Source organism: Myripristis murdjan, chromosome 2 (assembly GCF_902150065.1).
Source record: "Myripristis murdjan chromosome 2, fMyrMur1.1, whole genome shotgun sequence".
Classification (NCBI taxonomy): Eukaryota; Metazoa; Chordata; class Actinopteri; order Holocentriformes; family Holocentridae; genus Myripristis; species Myripristis murdjan.
The window spans coordinates 3,204,186-3,227,838 of NC_043981.1; the positions used below are offsets into that span (position 1 = coordinate 3,204,186).

At 39.8% G+C, this 23,653-nt stretch overlaps 1 protein-coding gene across 1 annotated transcript; it reads right to left on the reverse strand.

Annotated features, from left to right (window-relative positions):
• Positions 1-15,288: 15,288 nt before the first annotated feature.
• Positions 15,289-18,531, reverse strand: sap18 (Sin3A-associated protein). Its single transcript, XM_030068859.1, has 4 exons — positions 18,346-18,531; positions 16,572-16,681; positions 15,858-15,980; positions 15,289-15,607 (listed from the first exon to the last, which is right to left on the reverse strand). Exons 1-4 carry the CDS (start codon positions 18,415-18,417, stop codon positions 15,451-15,453), a joined length of 462 nt encoding a protein of 153 aa, XP_029924719.1. The 5' UTR covers positions 18,418-18,531; the 3' UTR covers positions 15,289-15,450.
• Positions 18,532-23,653: the final 5,122 nt, after the last annotated feature.

Sequence of the window (23,653 nt, forward strand, 5' to 3'; positions counted from 1 at the left end):
AACAAGTGGGATTATCTCATCCCACTAGCAGAATTTTGACCTTGTTGGAAGAAAAACAACATTTTAATGCTGAAAATAAGACTGAATGGTTTGTTCTACCACTGTTCAATTCTGTCTTGTATGGAGAAATTATTACATGCCAAAAAATATAATTCAAAAAAACATCTGTCCCATTTTCCTTTTAAGGCACATCTGTCTAGGTGACCTCAGAGAAAGCCAATCACCTTCCCTGCCTTCTGTTCATATCTCTGAGAACCAATCCATTCTTCTAGGCCTGTGCTATGCCATGTCAGATCTGACTCGTGCACCCCTCTGCCTAACCACCACAACGAAGGTAAAGGCTCTGGAGGGAAGGAGATCAGCTATTCTCAAAGGATCATCATCATCATCATCATCATCATCGTCAGCCCTTTATTTCAAGAAAATGCCCACTCTCAGAAAGACTTCACACTGCTGGCCTCCACCCTGCACAATGTCTTTTGGTTGAAGAGAATAAAAGCTGAACCAACTCTATCAGTGCAAATTTTACAGAGATAAGTGCTTCCTGGTTACTGGATGCTACTTCATCAGGGGTTCTCAGCCTTTTTCATGTCAGGGACTTTCAAACAGACACACATCACCATCACAGACGCACCATAAAGGAAGGTTTTTGTTGTAAAAGTTTGATTGAACTGCCTTCACTGCATGGGAAATAACAGTGGTGCGAGTGAAGCATCACAGTGGTCAGTTTTATACATTCTCTCATTAGATTTAGATTAGTTTCTAACTGAATTTCACAACATTGATGTAAACCAGGGGCTTTCAAAGTGTTTCATGTTCTGAACCTCCAAGTTAACTTTCAATAAGCAAAGGATCCCTATATGAAATCATTTTGCAGTATTAAATGTTTGTGGATGCCATTTCAATATAGGAACGTTGATCCAGCATAACTAATCTGACATTTAAATTAATAATTTTAATTAATTATTGCAAATTTACTGGAATTTTTCTTGTATTTTTTTCTCTTTATTTATTTAGTTATTTTTTCTTTTTTTAACCGATGTTTCTGGTAATTTTTTTTTTTTTTTTTTTTTTTTTTTTTTTTTTTTTTTTTTGCTAATTTGCTAGTCTCCTTTTTCCCGTGTTTTTGAAAGACAAAGTAAATTTTCACAGGTTTCAAAAGAGTTAAACTGATTTGATATCACACATGAACACTCACAGATTGTGGTGAGATTAAAGTAGAGAGAAGAAAATGTCCAAATGATCCCTTGTACATTTTCTGAATTGTAACAATTTCTACTGAATTAGACCCTGGGGACCCACACATATCGCTTTGTGTTCAATAAGCAAAGTCATATTAACTTGGCAGATTTTTTAAGTGATGGAATTTCTGACAACCATTCGCAATGCTACAGAAGGGATCCTGGCTACATCTTTGCCAGAAACAAATCTCCAACAAGGCAGACACGTGACCACACAATTAATATACGATCAAAGACTATCATCAACAAAAAAGATTATCCCGTTTTCTCATTCTGACATAAAAACAGGAAATGTCCAATAAGTGAGTTTTGTATCAAGTAAGTGAAGCCAGAGATCCCCTTTTCAAATAAAATGAATTACTAAACATGCCAAGTAATAGAGAAACACACTACCAGAATGCAGCATCACAGTTGTAAAAGTGGAAAATGTCTAAAAAGGTGAAAATCCTTGTCCTAACAAACAGGCAGAGCAAATACTAGACAGAAGTTCAACAAGGAAATGTATGTAGATTAAACATACATACATGCGGCTCAGATACTAACATACAGGTAAAAATCAACTGACATTTGAATTTTGTTAGTTTTAGTCCAGTCTTTGTAATCAAACTTCAAAAACTACTTCCACTAAATCATTTTTCCTTTTTTCCCTTATAAGTTCATAATTAAATTATTTGCTAGTGACCTTCATGCACTGATTGATCTACATTCCTCATCAAAGCTTCTTGTTTTTTTTAATCCAGCTTTTCTTTTTACACTTGATATCAAAAGTAAAGTTTGCTGATACATCCGTTTCCTTCCAAACTGAGATCACGAGCTGTGTTTTCATTTCTCTCTTTTGGGCATTTTCTTTTTTTGTAATTTGCTGATGAAAATGCCATCATATTTCATTGCTGTTTTTGTTAAGAATAGGCTCTTGTATTTTTAGTTTTTGTGAAAATGTGTCATGGATCAATTCTTTAAATCAACAGTCATAGTTTTAGTCAGCAAAGTTATGAGACTAGAGTTCCCTCAATAATCAAAGAAGAAACTAGATCAGAATATTCAGGGTTTCCTACCACTGACTGCTTCCACTGCCTCCTCCGCTGTTTGGTCCACCTCCTCCGGGGTTGACAGCTTCTCTCCCATCTTCGTCCCGGGACACCAACGCTCACCAGACCTTTGCTCCTCTTCACATGTACTTCACACCCTGAAGATCACAGATGCCAAATGATACTACACCTAACAGCTATTAGAATAAAGCTATACCACTCAAATATCACCTAGAAATGGCCTAACTGATCTGTAAAGAGAAGAGTCACAGCAGCAGGAATAATGACTACAGAGAGAGAGAGAGACTGATGCACTGTCTGTTTGGCTTGGTCAGCAGCACAGACAGAGAAAGAGAGAGAAAAAGACAGGGAGGGGAGAGAGGAGGGCACACACACACACACACACACACACAGAAGCAGCACTGAAGGCACTTGCGTAACATCTAATAAGATACACACTTCTGCTAACCACACACACACACATACGCACATGTGCTTGCTTCCTCAGCAGTGTTATGTTCTAGTTTCTTTATGACAGTCACTGACCATCCCAGTGATTTTGAATGTTTGGCCGTTTTCCCTACATTTTACATTACAACAAACCATTCTGCACTGATTGCTTTGGGAAAAGATTCATAGGCGTATTCTGTGGATATTACACTAAACATGCAAAATCACTGGATGGTCCTTTAAGCTCCAAGACTATCGATGACGGAGTTGTGTAGAATTATCTGTGGAGTATGGCACAAACACTGCCAGCGCAGAGGTTTTATTCGCTTTAAGGCCAACAGTCTTCAAAATGTAGTTAGTGCACTGTAAGGCACTTTGGATACAGATCTCCACTAGGGATTTGCCAATAAATCAAACAGTAGTCATAACCGACCAATGGACGTTCATCAACATTTGACTTATTACCATGTCTATGTCAACAGCCCAATCACATTATAAGCCTACATTTGATATTTATGCTCATGTGCTATTTGCCATTTAATTGAATAGGGCCATATTTGATTATTATAAACACCAAGGCCAGTTAAAGTACAGAGGAGCTGGTATTATATTTCATTTAACTGCACCCCTCTCAGCAGTCTGACTACTAGATTTATTAACTTCTTTCAAATGAATTTGGCAATGAAAATGCTATTTGGCACTGTGCTTCAATTCCATTGCCTAAATGATCCAATAGTTTAATGTACTAGACAGAAAGCACAGGCTAATGCAGCCTATAAACCTTTTGTGTGTGCAACTGCTGAAAGCTGCTGAATATGTTTGGATAAAAAACTGATTTACATCTAAATGGGCAGGCCTACAAAGTCAAACATATTTAAGAATAATCTCACAAGCACAAATCTAAACTGAAAATTTTCTGTTTATGCTTACTGTGAACTCAGTGGTATAGTCTAGTTTATTCTAGTGGGTATACGTGCACGCACACACACACACACACACACTCACAGAGACACACACACACACAGGCTCCCTTTCTGAAACGTTAACGTTAGCTCCAGCTGTAATGTCCCCCGAAACGTCACGCCTGATGGAAGACCCTATGGTTAAAAAGAGCCCGCTTCATAACACAGAGAAGGCGACTTTATGAACGGGAAAGTGAATGTTATGTCAAAAAAACATACTAATACGTATCTTTGCGCATTTTTCAGTGGTTATATGGAAATTTGGGACATTTTCTAGTGGGTATACGGCGTATAGCTGCATATCACGTAGACTACAACACTGTGTGAACTTGTACATTTTGTGATCGTTCAGGTAAAATGTACAATGTCACTGAATTAGTCACAGTTTTAACAACAGACTGTGGCACTTTTGAGGTCATTTAAAAACCTGTGTGAGTGGTTTGGGGTATTGTGTATTGTATGTGAGCATGTCCAGTACGTATAATGAATGAAGAAATCCCTGACCTGTTGTGTGTGTGTGTGTGTGTGTGTGTGTGTGTGTGTGTGTACCTTGCGGGCCTGGTCCATGGTGATAAATGAGGAGATCATGGACTTCCTGAGGGAGTATTTGTCATGCCACAGAGACTTAGTGGCATGTCTTTACATTGCGGTCCGATGCCCCGAAGAACTGTACAACAAATACACACACAGTTATTTAGATCAGTGGTTCCCAACCCAGTCCTCAAGTACCCCCTGTCCTGGAGGTTTTTGTTTCAGCTCTACTCTTTCACACCTGATCCATGTAAGGGCTTCATACTGATTGGCTGAAACAGATCTACCTGAAGAGGGTGTGCATGAAGGTGCAAGGGCCTTAATTGGATCAGTGGGGAAAGAGTAGAGCTGAAACAAAAACCTCCAGAACAGGGGGTACTTGAGGACTGGGTTGGGAACCACTGATTTAGATGACAATATTTTCTGTCATTTTACAGACTCTTGTACTAAATACATCACAGGGCCTTGGTCAGGCCAACACTGAGTAGAGCTGCCTAAATTTATCACACGTTAGGTTTCCCTCTCTGGATGAAGAAGCTCCTGGTGTGGTTCTCCAGGCTGATGAGAGTCCACTACCCGCTGAAGTTCAACTTGGACAAAAATTAAAATAGTAGTACTCAGAATTATCAAATATAGGTGTCGTCTCATGAGATTCCACTGTCCATTGAAGTTCCACCTTCTGTGAGACAGGCATCAGAACAGTGAAAAAAAGTACCCAAATTTTCACAAGTTTGCTCCTCTGAACAACAAAACTCCTGGTTCTTCAGCATCATGAGCTTCCTTTGCCTTCAAGCCCACTGCCTGCTGAGGGTCCACTCACCAACAGCTCATTTCCAAAAAAAAAAAAAAAAAAGCACACAGATCTGTCCAAAATACACTTTCTCTCTCTTGATTATGAAACATCATAATGATAGACTGAGAGATAAAACTTTAATGCAGTGGTATATTTACTAAATCAATAGCATTATCAGTCACTTTTTAGCTTCTTCTCTCTCTCTCTATTGTTTGAAATCATTTGAAATTGAATTTAAAAAGTGTTGTATTAATTTTTTTTCTTCTGTTGAATCTACAAGTTTCTCAACAAATCTGTGACTGTGGGCCAAGTGTGTACAACAGGAGGTAAACACCGGGAAATGAGGCTCAGGCTGAAAGAACAGAATTTTTTTTAGTCCTTTTAATTAGAGTAAAATGCAGAGAAGGAAAGGGAAAAACAAGTTCCAGGGGCCAGAGTTGTGTGCGTTACTCAAAGTCCACAAGCAGCTCGTCCCAGTTCAAACTGAAATCCACAGGCAGATTCATTTCTGCAGCAACTTCTGCAGCAGCCTCGTTGTACAGGTCAACTATCAGGTTGGAAATCGTCTCCTCTGGAAGGTGAAGCCAACTTGAAAACGGTTTTGACCTGTGCTTGTTGACACGCTCCTCTGCCTCCCTCTTGGATGAGGGTCCGGCAGACTCGGCTATCTCAGACAGGTTTGGGCATGAGAAGGACAATTTGCACGGTCCAAACGTGGTGCCGACATCTCGTTTGACATCATCATCGTCGGAGTGCTGTGTGCCAACATCTCTTTTGAGATCATCATTGTCGCTGCACTGTACACCAAAATCTTGTCTGGTCCTTCTACGACGTCGGAACACAGAGCGGAACCTTGAGGGGGCAGCCTCTGGCTGGGGGGCAGCCTCAGCCTCTGGCTGGGGGGCAGCCTCAGCCTCTGGCTGGGGGGCAGCCTCAGCCTCTGGATGGGGGGTAGCCTCAGCCTCTGGATGGGGGGCAGCCTCAGCCTCTAGCTCAGACCCGACCTCCTCACAGGCCCAACAGGATTTGTGGTTTTTGCTCATGTTACTGACAGAACAGAGCAAGATGTTGCTCCTCTGTGTCAGAGCTGCTTATGGAACCCTTAATGACATGTTGACAGTTTGTGTCTTGGTGTCTTTGCGCTGTCATCACCAAGTCATGACGTCACAATCTGGCATCACAGTGTGCCAGAGAGGACTGATCTCATTTCATCAAATCCTAATGTTCATTAGTTTTATTGTTTCATTTCCTTTCTCTCCATTTCTATAACAATGATCATTTTTTCAAGATATATAATGATTTTGATTGTCTGGCCCATTTGCAATAATTTCTCCACATTTTACACTGCAACAAACCATTCTGAAGATCATGTGGGGTAGTTAAGATTTTACAGTGCATAATCAAAATCCAAATGACAACATACTGACCAAACATGTCAAGATAATGCAGCAAAGCCACATACATTTTGTGTAACCTGTTAATGAGGCCTGGATGAAAATGTAGTTCATTGCTTTGTGGTATAGACAGATGTTAATAATACAAGGCAGTTTTCCAGGCCTGGCCCAGTACATTGTGCCATGTGAATGTGCGGTCATTGCGCTGAATAAAAAGGTGGTCGATGGATGCTGTCGTAGGCTACTCTGAACTCCTGCGCCAAACAAGATGCTATCAATATTACACAAAACATCCTTTGTTTAACGAGGGGCTTATGGAATTATAGTTTGTTCCACTGAGGTCTAACAGCATGATCTGTTCTGCCCGACCCTGGTAAACTGTGCAGCCGTAGCGCTGCTACGTAGAAGACGCATCAAATTGTAAATGCATGGGACACTACAGACAAAGACTTAAAATAACACTGCATGCAAGAGACAAATAAAGGTTTATTGGTGCATGTACATGTACACACACTTGAGAATTCACCATGGCAGTGTTTTTCTGCCCTTTTGGAAAGAAAAAAAAAACATTGACTACTGGCAGCTAAATAGGCATTTCTGATTGATTAAATCCATTGTCAATAAAACAGTGCACATGCTGGCTGAACATTGTACGGAGCTATAAATGTGTGTGGGAATTTCCTGCATAGTAACTGCTAGATTTCAATGAATGAATTTATTCACAATACCAGAAATCTTGCATTGAAATTCAGGCCCTGAAGTTTATATACACTACTCACAAAAAGTTAGGGATATATGGCTTTTGGGTGAAATTTATGGAAAATATAAAATGTTCACACTACAGTGATATTATATCATGAAAGTAGGGCATTTAAGTAGAAGCATACACTGGTGATTTCCTCATCTCAAACAGTTTCTTGAAACAAAAGCCAACAACAGTGGTGGATATACCACAACAAAAAATGTCAGTGTCAATAACTTGTCATGTGCCCTTGAGCATCAATTACAGCTTGACAACGACGTCTCATGCTGTTCACAAGTCGACTTATTGTCTGCTGAGGCATGGCATCCCACTCTTCTTGAAGGGCGGCCCTCAGGACATTGAGGTTCTGGGGTACAGAGCTCCGAGCCTCTACACGGCGACTCAGCTGATCCCGTAGGTTTTCTATGGGATTCAGGTCTGAGAAAGTGCAGGCCACTCCATTTGAGGTACCCCAGTCTCCAGCAGCCGTTCCCTAATGATACGACCTCGATGAGCTGGAGTATCAAACACCTGATGTGAATTTTGCCGTTAAGCTCCTTGTTAGAGAACAGCAACTTGTGCAAAAAGTACTGAAACATTGAACAGTTGGACATGTGCATTCAAAAGTTTACAGAAGGTCACATTAAGTTCACCTGTAAAGGTTATAATGCATTTTAGGTTCATCCTGAAATTTCACCCGAAAGCCGAATATCCCTAACTTTTTGTGAGTAGTGTATTTTGTAGATATTATGCTATGCATGTAAAATCACTGATCTGGTTCTTTAAATTTACATGACACTGGGTATTTTAGAAATAAACAGGATTTTTCACTTCAACAAACTCACTTGTTCAGAGTTTAGCTCCAGCACCAAACTTGAATTAAATTGACTGTCACTCCCTCACACACACACACACACACACACAAATCAATCAATGGTAGGCATTTTAGAAATCCAAGTTGTATATGTGTTGTTTAGAGCATGTCTATATAAGGCTCATACAGCTACCATGTACTGTAAGTCACAGTTCACTTCATCACAGTTGCAGAGAGATCACCATGACAACAGAGGCAGTTTTGGATCGGTGGTCACAAAGCACAGCAGAAACCGTCTTCTTTTGGAGAAAGACTGGTGATCGGGGCAGGGAAGTCACTAGAACCTACTGGAGATGCTTTCTGTTCCATTTGATACATTTCATTCTATTGCTCATGTTTGCACCTCATCCCATTTGCCCATATGCAAAGACTGTGTATTGACATAGTTTACAATGACTACACTTTACATTGTCTGCAGATATTTCAAACAAACAACAAAAGATACATTTAAATAATTGATTCTGGCCATTTCTTTGATATACAGCTGCTATTTGCTTTTTTGCCCTTAATGCTTAACGATATTTTTTTTTACATTAGCCTCTTTTCCAAATTTACAAACTAATTTACTAAATGATTGCTAATTGAGGTCAAACAGACTCCAGCAATTTAAGCCTCCAGATCATTTTTCCCTCCCAAATGTTATATGAAGTGGACTGGTTCTCACACTACTACAGGTATGGTTATGTTTGGTTAGGGCCTTGGTTAGGGCAGATTTTTTGTTTGTTTGTTTTTGGATAAATGCCATGATATAGTTCTTCAGTGTCCTACAAAGCAACTAAAGCAAATGTTTGTAAAATGTTAATTTTTCATAGATGTTTTATACAGCTAAAACAGCCTGGGGTCAAACTGACCCCAGAGAAACACCGATATGTACAAAACATGTCCAGACCTTTGAAAACACATTATCATGTTAATTTCATGTTTAGCCACTTGTCCACATTAAATCAGGAAAATTCATGAAATATGAAGCAATAAAACGATGTCAATCAAGTATTTAGAGATGTTAAACACTGAATGAGGCCAAATTGACCACTAAGATAATAGGAGGGTTAATTTTATGAATCAAGGTTATAAAACAAAACTTTTTGGACAATATATTCAAAATGCTTTCAAAGCTGTAAATCCTATAAAAAATAGGAGATGGACTTTTAATATCCACTGTGTGCAGTGTGCATATTACACCTTTGAGAACTAGCCTACCTCGTATTAGTTAAACCCATGCTTAAGGAGCAGCAGAATGACCCTTGTCAAAAATCCATGTGAAATGCAGGTTAAACTCTGATCCACTTGGGGTCAAAGATCAGGACTAATCCACTTTACTGGCAAAGGAATTGCATTGATGGACGTAAGTCAGCACTTCATAATATTTCTCAGTTGTGAGCTTACCATCAGCCCTAAGAAGGGATGCAATGGTTCATTTAGCACTGTTTTTGAAATCTTAATTCTAGTCCTATCAAATAAAACTTTAATGGAATGAAAGCACATCAGCATGTGGAACAAGGGTGTGTGGAAACCCAACTGGCTGCTGTTCCAAATTTCCCTGTCTGCTCAGCTCTCTAGGAAATAAACTGACTTGTGGTAACTTGCTGGTCATGTTGTTCACATTGTGAACACAGGGATTTGTGATAGCAGGGCCTATTAAGAGAGAAAAAGGATATATAAGGGCTTTTGTAAATATAAATTATATGGGTTTTTGTTCAAGGTGGCAGCCTTATGATGTTCATCAACAAGACGCCATAGCTTTGTGTGTGTTAACACATCACTGGCTATCATCTAACACACACACACACACACACACACACACGCACGCAAACACCTGATGACACTTGGTACAACAATCAAAGTTAATATGTCCAATTCCCTGTCCAATTACCAATTCCCCAACAGTGGCTCCTTTCAATGCTTTGGACAATAGAGAAGCATGCCCTTAGTCATATGTACAGAGATCTTGTGACGTGCTTCTATGCCAAGCTAAATAAAGACTGAGGCAAGTCCCACATGCGCCGCAATGTGACACTTCTAACAGCCCGGCTTACTGTCAGGACCGAGGGGATATCCAGACCACATGGAAGTAAAACACGCAAGAGTGCTGACTTCAAGGCAAAAAAGGCTTGTGCACTGCCTAATGAAAGTGCACAACAAGAACTCGCAACTCACAACATATGAGCATTTAGTTGCAGTGCAAGTAAACGCCCCTTGACAACTATTGCTTTGCATGAACTGAACAAGCACAACAAAAAAACGATAAAAAATGCATATAGAAAATAAAAATGCAACACTCAACCTTCTATGACTTTGTATAAGTCTGTGGTTTTATTACTTTGTGTGTGGAATCAAAAATGAAAATGAAACTGAATGGGCTCCCAAAAATCCCCACTGAGCCAGCCGAATATAGGATGCACACTGGGGCATAGCTACGCAGTGTGTGAATGCTGGTAGGAAGGGCTGGGACGATATGTTTATCTCCAGATTCGATACTATCGTGACACTTGGGTGCCAAGTCAATATGTATTGTGATTCTACAAGTATTGTGATTCAATATTGTGATGCAATTTTTGAATCATTCTCTAGTTTGTGGATGTGAAGTTTCATGAGGCTGTGATTATTTTATATGTCACGATGGGTCATTTTATACAGTGATATCATGTTTAAGAAAAAACGGTCTCACTACAATGAAGTGGCTCCTGTGGGGGCTAACAAAATCACACATTAATCAAATGTGGTTTATTGAATCTACAAGAGTCTCAGCTTTCCTGTCAGACCGAAGTTATGCAACTCCAAGACTGTTTAGGCCCCAGTCTGCACAAATACATCATTTTACAACAGGCCAAAAGAACACATTTGTACTGCAGGGTTTGTGGGCCAAACTGCATGGGATTAGCATAATGTGGGCATGTCTGCAAAGGGGAGAGCCATGCCCAGAGAACCCATTTTCATTCAGTTATCTCAAGGTCAGTGGTCAAGGAACCCCTTTGAAAATAACCATACCAGTTTTTCCTTCTCCAAAATGTTGCCTATCTTTGGAGCGATATTGAGTCCCCTTGCTGACAACTTAGCATGACCAATGGATTCCTTAGGTTGTCTATTTTCGCGCTGACACCAATATCTTTACCTTTCAAATGTAAAACCTTTAAAATAAAAAAAAAAATTTAAATCTATTAACAAAATCGAAAAAAAGAAAGAATTGTGATACTTAAGTGAATCGATTTTTTCCCTACCTACTGGCAGCACAAGTTTGATCACTTGATTAGCACACTTGAATACTGCTGGTTTCACTGACCACCATGTCAGCTTCATCATACTGTTCTAGCAGAGTAACTTGTGATGTTATTCCATCACGCTTGTAAATTAACCACAAAGAGGAATCTTCCATCTGGCTTGGGTAAACCATTCTCATAACAAGAACATGTATCTGTGACATACTAGCAGACAAATCCTATGGCGAACATTACATTACATTGTTAAGACATTTTGTCAGTGATCCTTCCTACTCAATAGATAGCAGCAGATAAAACAGAAAGTAATCATATTTTCCGATATGACTTGAGATATATATTGCCAGTGGACTACTGTGTTATCCACTGCTTTGACTGCACCCGTTCACTACACCAATGCCACTGTGAAAATAAACAGACTAAAACTAAGGTGGAGTGAACTGAAAAGTAAAACCCTTAGGTAATTAATGAATGATAGACAGGGAGACAGACAGATAAACAAACACAGGGACATACAACTAATGCTATAAAGCTAAAAAAAAAAAAAAAAAAAAAAAAAAAATCTAATAAAAAAAGACATAGAGCCGATCATGTTTTGGCAAAGGTGGTTGGTGCCTTTTAACCCCATCATGCATTCAAAAATTATTTTTTTTTCCACCTCACTATCACTTTTCAATCATCTTTCAATCATTGTTTACTTCATGAATTGGTGAAAACACACGTTCAAATCAGCGTGCGTTTAAATTTCTTCTAAAATTGGCTAGCCTCAGAATCCCACATGGACCTTTTTTAAGCTACAAAATTAAGCATTGTGGATCATTTATATATCGAATGTACCACTAGACTGTACCAATTAAAAAACGTCTCAAGTCATGTCTTTGTGTGTGTGTGTGTGTGTGGGTGTGTGTGTGTGTGTGTGTGTGTGTGTGTTTGTTGATATGCCAGGCATGGGCATCGCCAGTAATTTTGGGCCCCATGAAAACAAAAATAAATATATTTACTCGATGATGGTTTAATAATTTGATATTAGTATAACCTATTTTTGTGGGGCCCTGTCAGGCAATGGCCCTTGGAATTGCCAGGAAACGTTCCACCGCCAAATTATTAATGGGGTTTAGGATGAAATTCTCTCACCGGGCTGAGATCTGACGCAGTCACAGAACTGCGCTGCCCCCGTGCGTTCAAATGGTGATATTACACTGATGGGACTATGTTGACTTTTGACTCGACTCTGGATCAATGCAAGACTGACATGTTTTACTGAATTAGCCAGCTTAGGTTAATTAAGTGGCATGTTTTGCTGAATTAAACAATTTATGTTACTAAATTATCATGTTTTACTGAATTAGCCAACTTAGGTTAATTAATTAGCATGTTTTACTGAATTAGCCAACTTAGGCTACTTAACTTGTGACAACCGGCTATAACGTGGCGTTTTACATTTGATTCCGCTAAGCTAACAGAGAAGCCTCAGCTCAGGGCTCATTTTGAATACGTAACATTAAGGTTTTATGACTTAAAAGATGCAAACTCGAGTTACCTGTGAGTTTCCTTTTGCCTGAAGCCAAGCCCGGTCCGCCCTCACTTGACAGCTCGGAGTTTCCCACGTTTCCTTCCCACCTGGCCTCTCCTTAAAGGGCCGTGACCTAACAAACCAAAGGCGCTAGGTGTGTCTGCATGAGGGATTTCTCCTCCCTTTTATCCAGCCACTGGTTTCCATTCATTCCACTACGATATGAACATGAACTCTCAGAGACGTCAAACTTTTTTCACGCCAGTATTCCATCACCATAATAAAGTCGTCCACAATAATTTTCCCTACAAGCAGCAGCACAGTTGTGTTTCGATGACTTGAAATTAGGCGGAGTGAAACGCTCCATCCGCCAAGGAAAATAGTCCCCAGGTAAGCAACGGGCCGATTTTAAAAATCGAAATTTGAAAGTTAAGTTATTTTGGTTAAATGCTGTGCCTGTAACTTGAGCTAAGCATTCAAAATTAGTGGTATGGTCCTTTAAGCTGAATTATGTCAACATTCAGGCAATAAAACATTATTTCCAACTAGACTTTATAAAGTTTCTGAAGAAACTTTGATGTGCTTGCCTTGCGAGCGCCTGGACATGCGCTAAACCGCCAGCCCTATGCTGTTTGTGGGCTGTGTAGTGTTGTTGCTCTTGCCCAGGCGGGGAGTTGAACCCTGGTCTCCTGCATGGCAGGCAGAGACACTATCCACTGTGCTACTGGGGCTTGTGTGGGCGGAGCCAGAAAAGAGGCTCTATGAAGCACACAGCATGAGTGACAGTGCTGCTTCTGTGAAAAATCACCTAAAAGTAGTGGTCAAACAAATGCTTTTTTGGCAATGATAGTAAGTCCGAGCAGAAAATAAAATGTACCATGAGAAAGGTAAGGCTTTGGGCTTTCAAACTGTGTCAAAATTATTTTCCAACTCCCAAAAATGCCCACCCTAGAGCGAGTTGGAAAAGTGTGTCTTTCTGCTTCTCTCCTGAGACTTTGCATTCCAGATATAATGGGAGTCTATGGGGGAGAGAGCTGGCACTCCTGCCTCGTTAAGGGTCACAGTTTAAAAAGTTGAAGCTACTTTGCTTTTGTATTTACATTTTTCAAAGCAGAACTAGTTTTCCTACTACTTTCCAAAAAATTATGCATGTGGAGTGAAAATTGTGGCCAGGAGAGCAAGTTAAAGACAAAAGTTTTAGGCGAATTTTAAGGGCTGCTCCACTCTAGCCCTCAGGAATGCCACTCTAGCTCACGCAATACACACTCATTCAAAAGTCAGAGGCGGCTCAAAAATAACTCCAAACTTAAACTGTGTTTTATGCCAAACTAAAGCAGACATGAAAAATTGAAGATGACACACATAAAGTTGAACATCTGCTGAGTCATTTAAGCTTTGAATGGAGTCTGTGAGCCAAAGAATGAGGGAGCTGTGAGGCTTTGAAAATGCATGAGTGTCTGCCGATTTCCCATTATTTTTCTATGAGGGCAAAATCGTGATTTAAATCGTGAATTATGAAAAATTGCAAAGTCTGATCGGTTTGAAAATTGACACACCTCTTCATCTCCACAAGATGCACATTTTTCGTATTTGATGCGTGGATGCAGGTCAAAAGCTCTGGGCCCTGGAGCCTTCTGAAGTTTTGGCCATTCATTTCGGATGGCCGGAATTTTCAGGAAAATTGGAATTTTGAGAATTCCGTGGGTCGGATTCCTTATAAAAGTAATAGCACACTTCTCCCAATGGGGCCACACATTTTCCCAATTCATTGTGTGGGCCTAAAACCAAAGCTGTAGGAGGAGTAGCGCGCCGAAAAAGAGTGGAATAATAAAATATAATAATAAAAATAAGAAATATGCAAGATAATAAGATGTGTTGCCTTTTCAAGGCAAGCACATAATAATGGCTATTGCTTCAACAATAGCCTGCTGTTTCTTCAGACATTTTTTTTTTACTCTAATCACTTGTGCACTACTTAAAAGATGTATATTTTCAGCTTACCAAACCAGCTTCAATTTCCTTTGGACCAACTGAACTATGTTGTCTTATTTTAAGGTCAGACAGACTATAATAAACTCAACATGCATAAGCAGTCCCAACAATTGCTAACTGGGGAAAGTGGAAATTTTCTGTAATAGGTCTAGAGTCGCTGAGATGTGACATTTAGGGTGAGGTGAATGGAAACATTATAGAAAGAATAATGTATTTGATTGTGTGTTATGATTTGGTTATCAGGAGATTAGTAGGCCTGTTGTTGTACATTATCTAATTTTACCGATGAGCTCACAGGCTAATAGGGTTAAACATCATGTTCTTGTCAAGAAAAACTGACCACGGGGCAAAACGGACCTTGGCATTATTATGAAACTCTTTTTTTTTTTTTTTTTGAAGTATGCAGACCAGACTGCAAAGAATTCACCTTAAATTTGAGATGGCGAGTTGTTCATGCTAGCAAATTCCAATCAAACTTTCCATCTTAATAGAATGAGTCATACAAATTATTCAAAGAAACAAACCACAACTAACATTAAGAAGACCAGGCAAGTGATTGGAAAAAAACAAAAAACAACTTTATTACACGTCACATTTTATAAAACGAGGCAAGGAAGTCAAATGTAGCATCAGAAAAAAAATGTGTTTAAAAAAAAAAAGTCACACAGATTGGGATGTGTTGTATGTATTTGTGAGTGTGAGTGTGTGTGTGTGTTCAGAAGGGTCTCATGCGTGTGCTGAGGGGCGGGGCTCTGTTAGGTGGTGTGATGGCGATGTCCAGATAATCTCCAATCTGGAAGCGCTGAGACTGAAGTGTCATGGAGTCGTCTGCCCCCTTCCTGCCAGATACGGTACTGCCGATGTCTTTCACTCTGCGTGGACAAGAGAGGCGCTCATGTTTTAGCCAATAACGACGATGGTCACAGTCAGCACAGATCAACAATGTCAACTTATGATGACAAAGCAACTTTCAACAAGTGAAATGTGCTCTGGTGCAACTTCAAAAATTATGTCTGACCCTACCAACTTGAGGGTCTGAAGCCAGGCTAACTCTGTCCCACTGGCTAGTGGCTTTTTCTGTAACTGGAACACGCTCTGTTGAGCACTCAGTGTGATACCGACCTGTAGACCTGCCTCTTGGGGTCAGGGTAAACTATGGCAAAGCTGAAATGTGTCCCCTTTTTCCTGGCCTCTGGATATACCTCCTTCACCAAACTGGTCAGCTCCTTCAGAGTTGCATCCATCCTAGGACACACACACACACACAGTCAGACACAGGCTGCCTATGCCTAATTCTACAGTCATACCTTTCAGGAAAACAGCGGCCACAACATCACCATTGCTTTTGGTTCAGCTTTCAGGCAGTTATTTGAAGGTTACTTGAGTTTTGTGATGGCTGCCATTCTGACATCACCAACAAAGAATTACTAATTGAAGAGTAAAAGCAAACAAAATCTAAGTCACTGTAAAGAGATGATAAAAAAAAAGACATCATTAAGTTGTGACATTCAAAGAGGCTGTCTCCATCAACAGGGTTGAAGGGAATAAAGGGACTTTCTGAATGAAAAACTGTCAGAAAGAAAACACAAGAGAAAACATGTACCGAATCAATCATTTTGTTGCTACTGTTATTTTCATATTATTATTATTATTATTATTTGATATTAGTTAATTTTATATAGCCTGAACTACTTAAAGCAGTATTCAGCTTTTCCCGTTTTAATTCATCATAATCCAAATAAAAAATCAATAAATAACTCAGCTAGTGAGAGTATTCTTCTAGCATTTGCAAAAGCAGATGGGCCTTGGGGCTTGCTGGTGTGTTAGTGATCTTACCATGTGTATATCTGAAGTTCACTAGAAGGGACGTTTCCCCTGGCAAACTCATCCACTCTGTGGTGTCGGCCGCTGTTGGTGGTGAAGACCCGCAGCAGTAGGGGGCAAGTCTGCAGCACAAACAAACACACGTGTACACACCAGAACAGAACAGACAGGTCAAACAGAGGATTGACTGACAAGTTTTCTGCTAGTTTAAAGCCAGTTTTAGTGAAGAAATCAATTTCACATGTCTTAATTCTGCACACAGAAGCAGCTCGTATCTGCAAATAATTCAGCTACAATGCATTATTTAGAACACTGACTGAGCCAGCTGAGATTCAGCAACACAGGATCTAGAAAGCCACCAAGTTACCAGTGTGTACTCCCTCATACACACAACCAGTACTACTGACTTATTTAAACTAAAAGCTTGACTGTTCACTTGAAATATCTGTCACAGAATTTTGAAATGAGTGCCAGGCTTGTGCAAAAAAGAAAAATCTGTATGGCAATATATCATGGCAAACTCCATGCTGATTCCTGTATGGATACAGATGGTCCAGTATCAACACAGCAGCAGGTGCCTTGACACCAGTCTTTAAAAATAAAGGCACTCATTGCACAATGCATAAAAAGCCAATAGGTGGCAGCATACACTGAATACACTGTTAGTTTTTGGGGTTTTTGCAAATGCCACACAGTCAGGATTTCAACCGTAGTCATGTTGAATGCAGGACGTGCACTTTAAGCCAAATAAATATGCATTGTTATCACCAAGGCATAAGAGTAAACAAAAAGGCCATTTTAAGTTAAAACAAAATAATAATTTCCTTACAAAAACTCTGCGTCAAAAAACAGAATATTTTATTTTACTTACCGATATACAGTTAATAATAAATAGTTGTTGCACTAAATTCTCTGTGGGACATGGTCAGTAGTCAATATCGGTGTGTATTGTGATGTTTATCCCTCTGTATCGTGATACCTATCCTCTTGTGAAGCTGTTGACAATGCCCAGCCCCAATGAGCGCTGTTTAATAAGAATGCTCCGCTCTCTTACTTATACAATTCTTTTTGTACGCCCTCATGTAGACATCGCACCAAATTCCATTCACATTCTGTTGATTTAATGTCGTCTGCAGACCACCGAGGGGACACAAGTAGGAAAACAAAACTTGTAACGTTTCACAAAGCACTGGGTCCATTCTTCATTTCGGTATTTGTTCGACACATTAAGAGCCACTTATTTTTCAAGTGATGATCAATCCAATTTATACATTTAGTAGCAAGGACCACAACAGCAAATGCACAATTTCTGAATGGAGTTTGGTGTGACCATTTGTCCATTCAACAAAGAGCGGTAGGTGTTAGAGCAAATGTTTTATCATATTTTTGATCAGAGTTCAAAACAGTGTCGATGCTTGCTCTCAAGGCTAGGTTACATCTTTCCCAATGTCCACAGCAGTTTGGGTAGCTACTAGCAACTGAAGTGAACACTGTTGACGAGTTGAAATGTAACCTCAATAATAACTATGATTAGCGCGTTTCAGTGGCTAACGATTTACTTTTCCATTTATTTATTTTTGGTGTGTCTGTAATTGCCCACGTGGTCTGTAGCTTAACATGCAATGCAACAGCACAGATATCCGACTAAAAATTGCGTTTTGGAGTTTGTTTTACACACCAAAAGTCTCTAGGCTGTTAGCCTCGCTGGCTAGCAGACTAGTGAGCTTAGCACTGCTCCGAGCGCCGGTCATCAACGTTAAAATCAAAATTTAAACCCGCTGCTTACCTTTTCTCTGTCAATTGGCTTCTCTGGTTCTTTCTTGATTTCCTCCTGTGTGATTCTTGATTCCAGAGCCATGGTTATATAGACATATAAATGTATCAGATATATAAATGTGTTCTGCTAACTGACTCGTTCTGTTGCAGCGAAAGCCGAGCGGGCCCGCTTCCGTTTCCGGACACAAAGGTTAACACGTGGTGCCTTCCCTTATTGTCGGAAAAAATAAAACTTCCACCTTTAACTTACTAGGGCAACTCAATAAAATGCAAAATACTAGAAAATTAACAAGATGATGAAAACATCGATCATATCCCATTTTTTCATCATGTAGTTATAGTACTTGATTCATAGCAAAGAAACATGGTTTCGGGGTACGTTTTATTTTTTCGTCCGACCAAAAACGCTATCTACAACATAAGAGGTACGAAGTTAGCTATGTGGGACATTGAAGGCAGCATATCAGTCGAATTGAATCATTCAGCTCCTATGGGCATAACTAGATTTAGCCTTGTGCTTGTAGGAAACTAGCGACAAAAATATTTCTAGCGGAAAATACCAATAAAATAGTTAAAAAAAAAAAAAAAAAAAAATCTTTACCTTGTTCTGCTCCTGGTGGTGACAGGGAAGATTTATGTTTAATGTCCCAAATTCATAAAATTCTAAAAGAAAGAGCTATTTTGCCTGTAAAAGTCTGTTGACTGAGAAAAGCTTTAAGATTTTTGTGTACTGTAAAGCTTCAGTTTATGCACCTTAGCATTGTATTGCTATTGTTGTTGTTCATGTTGTTGTCATTTTAGGACCAGTGGAGTAAAAAAAATAAGCTACCAGTTAAGAACATTCCAAATAGGTTTATATGGCAGGATCCTCAAAAATGTCTTTAATATGAGCAACACTGAAGTAATAACATGTAGCATTTTTACGAATATGAATGTCTACTATGTGCTACTTCTCCATCAGCAACTGATGTAATATTCAACCAGTATTTAATCTATATTTGGTTAATCAAATCTTTTCTGATTCCTGCTCTAAACACCCAGTGTCAAGTAGCTCTTTCCTTGGCGGATCCACTGTTGTGCAGGAAGTGATGTAGATGTATTTTTGGTTTGGATGAGCTTCAGCAGAAGAACAACTGGGCATTTAGCATGTGCAATGATAGCCGCATGGCCGAACAGAGAGAGAAAAGACACCAGTGACAGAAACTCATACTTCATCAACAGAAAATCCAAGGAGAGAGATGTCCCGCCCACACTGGTTTGACTGACAGGTGATCTCAAGGAAGCACAGGGAAGAAACATCCCAGCGATCCAAAACTAAGTGCCACTTTGGTAGCATTCGAAACCTGCACTGGGGTTTTTCCCAGGTTCAAGGAGTCCTCAGGACATCCTGCAGCCGGACAGAATGCGGCTGATCCTGGATCAGTCAGCCAAGTCCACCTACAGCACTAAGACCTGCCATTCAGTCACATGCCCAGCTGCACTCCCCCTCTCTGTGTACAGCATCGTGGATAATATGGGTCCCATATGTGTGTATTGTATACTGTGCATACTATACAGTGTGAGTGCAGACTGTGTGTTTGTACAGTGTGTGTGTGAGTGTGTGTGTGTATCCTGACACTGGCCCCCTCTGTTCTCCTGCTGGCTAGTTGACCAGGAGCTACTCGGCATAACAATCAGCTCTATTTTACCTCTCTCTCTCGCTTTGTTTTTCTCTCTCAGCTCATTCACTGTGTGTGTGTATGTGTGTGTGTGTCACCACCACCTCTCTCTCTCATCAGGATGGATGGCGTGGACCCGCTTGAAAGAATCTGTCGGCCATTCTCTCTTTTTTTCTTCTCCTCTCTGTGCAACAGTGGCTCTTTCAGTCCGGCCCTGACACTGATATCCATTCACTGATATGCATCGGGAATAAGCGTTGCTGTTATTCCCCTAATGACTCCATTACAATCACTGACGCCCTCTCTGTCTCCCCGCTAACCCGGGACATTTCCGAACCCTCCCAGATCATTCCTGCTTGCCTGTGTGTGTTTGTGTGTCCTTCCTCTCAAAAAAGCATGCTTTTTAACTTCTGTACTAATTTTAAGAGGTCATTGAGCCGGTACAGACACATACAATGCATCCTTATACAATGTCCAGGGTTCAAATTCAGCCTGAGGATTTTGTTAAATATCATCCCGTCTTTAATGACTAAATCTACTGTAAGTTAAAGAGAATTTAATGAAAACATCATCTTAACCTTTTACATTCTGCCACTCCCACAGGTGGTTTCATCCTTGATTTCAAACCCACAGAACTTTGTTTGAAATTCTAGAGCCGATCCAGAGGATTCTCAAGATCCCACATACACTACTCACAAAAAGTTAGGGATATTTGGCTTTTGGGTGAAATTTATGTAAAATGTAAAATGTTCACGCTACAGTGATATTATATCATGAAAGTAGGGCATTTAAGTAGAAGCATACACTGGTGATTTCCTCATCTCAAACAATTTGTTGAAACAAAAGCCAACAACAGTGGTGGATATACCACAACAAAAAATGTCAGTGTCAATAACTTGTCATGTGCCCTTGAGCATCAATTACAGCTTGACAATGACGTCTCATGCTGTTCACAAGTCGACTTATTGTCTGCTGAGGCATGGCATCCCACTCTTCTTGAAGGGCGGCCCTCAGGACATTGAGGTTCTGGGGTACAGAGCTCCGAGCCTCTACACGGCGACTCAGCTGATCCCATAGGTTTTCTGTGGGATTCAGGTCTGAGAAAGTGCAGGCCACTCCATCTGAGGTACCCCAGTCTCCAGCAGCCGTTCCCTAATGATACGACCTTGATGAGCTGGAGCATCAAACACCTGATGTGAATTTTGCCGTTAAACTCCTTGTTAGAGAACAGCAACTTGTGCAAAAAGTACTGAAACACTGAACAGTTGGACATGTGCATTCAAAAGTTTACAGAAGGTCACATTAAGTTCACCTGTAAAGGTTATAATGCATTTTAGGTTCACCCGAAAGCCGAATATCCCTAACTTTTTGTGAGTAGTGTATGTTCCGCTGAATTCCAGGGAAATGTGAATAAAATCTGTCCTCTGTCCTGGGTGGTCAAACACTCTCCACTTTCCAGCTGCTATCAAATCATCAGAGATCCACATTAAATACCTTTTCAAGCCATCACCCATGGTCCCATCAGTGGATTGCCATTCCTAATGCATGCTGCTTTGTTCAAACTTACAGAAATGTATTTGAAATTCTAGTGGAGATCCCGAGGTTTCCAAAGATCCCAAATATGTGCTTCTGAATTCCAGGGAAATGAGTCTAAAATGATGCACAAGACATGGAGATCTTTTCTGTTTGATGTGATGCTGCAGCCATAAAACAATGACATCTTTACTTTGAATATATCAGTCAATGTGAGTGTGATGGAGCTTCAATGAAGCTGCAACCAGCAGATATGGAATATGGATGAAGGTGTTATACAATATGGGGATAATTTAATTTCATATAATAAAAATTGTCTAAAAGGTGATAAATTGACTGAGTTGGCTTTTTACCTCATTTAATCCCAACATAATGGTTTACAGGCCATACCAGTGATTTAACATGTTTAGTGTGACATCTGCAAAACATATACTTCATATTTCTGCTCATCCTTTCCCAAAGCAAACAGTCATATTTCAGTTATCAGTTCAGTGGTTTATGAATTTGTTAGCCCTGGTGTGATCCTTTAAGCAGAAAATATGTGGAAGAAATTGTAATGTCTCTACAGTGTAAATTAAGGTAATTTAGTTCTCATGCCCTTCCTTTAGCAGTAAAAAAAAAGCCCATTGATGGTCCCTGTAAAGTGATCGTGTTTCTATGTCTGAGCTAGTATTTATATCATTAGCTGGGTACAGTGCAGCATTGTCCTACTTGCTGTGTGTTGCCCAGTGCTGTTTTGTCTCTGAAAAGTCACACTGACTGTACCTGTGTCCAGTTACAGCCACACTAACCCCAGCACACAGATCAGAGAGGCAGGGATCCCTCAGCCTCTTCCCCTCCTCCACACTACAGTCGAGCTCTGTTCATTCAGACCTCTCACTTCATCTCTAACTGCTGTGCCAAGTAAGAGCAATGCGCGCTGAGCATGGTTTTTGAAAATTTTCAAAAGAACCATAACAGTGATTTTGAATGTTTGGCCCATTTACTACAAATTTCCAACATTTCACATTTCAACAAACCATTTTTCAGGTTGTGTAGGGGGTATTAAAGATTTCACAATGTAACATTACCATAATCAAAAACCATAATCAAAATAGCTCCATTTTCAAATTTGAATTTTTGGTTGAAGTACCCACCTTATAATGCAATGACGTGAAAATGAACTTTCAGAGAGTTCAAACTTTCTTCACACCAGTATTCCATCACCATAACAAAGTCATCCACATTCGTTTTTCTAAAAGCAGCAGCATTTGCTTTCCACAGCCAGTTATCAGTTCTGTGGTTTAGGAATGGTGATGACTTTGTTAGACACAGAAGCAGAACATTATAAGGTGGCTGATTCAACAAATACTCTTATTTAAAATTTAGGGATTTTGATTATATGTTATGAAATCTTTAGCACCCTCACATGATGCAAAAATGGTTTCTTGCAATGTAAAATGTGGATAAACTGTAAATGGACCAAACATTGAAAATCACTGGGGTGATTCTTTAATTTAGACCATTCTAAAGCTCAGACTGAATGAAGGTCTCATTGCCCAAAGAAATGAGTGACACTTGTGGAGAGTTTGCTTGTATTTATTGGAATGTGTAGGATCTATCAATCAATAATCCCATCTTTTATTATCCTGAAACGGAACTTGGATGAAGCATCAAACTCCCCAGACCTCAGACTGATATCATCTTCTTAATACGTTGCAACCGCACACCCTTAGATTTAAGAAAAAAAATCACTACAAATTCCCTGTTAAATGCAGTCTTTACTTCCACTTCTGTGCTTTCCTGAAGGAGGGTTTATTCTGAAAGTGGCTACAGGAAGTTAGGATATTTTCTTCAGCCTCTCTTGACACTGGAGTGTCTTCAGGCGCCTCTTTTATTCATGAAAAGGGAAGTACCGCTGCAGATTTCTTTCTTTTTTTTTTTCTTTTTTCTTTTTTCTTTTTTTTGGTTTAGTGTAATAGGGCCACATTTCATCAGTTATCCCCATGCCAATGTGACGGTGTGCTCTGACAGGGCTGTTTGTCTGAAAAACACAATGTGGAATATTTTCCCAAAGGCATCCTGAGACTCAAGACAAAAGGTGAGAGAGAGCAAATATTGTTTATCTATTTTCTTCCAGAAATAAAA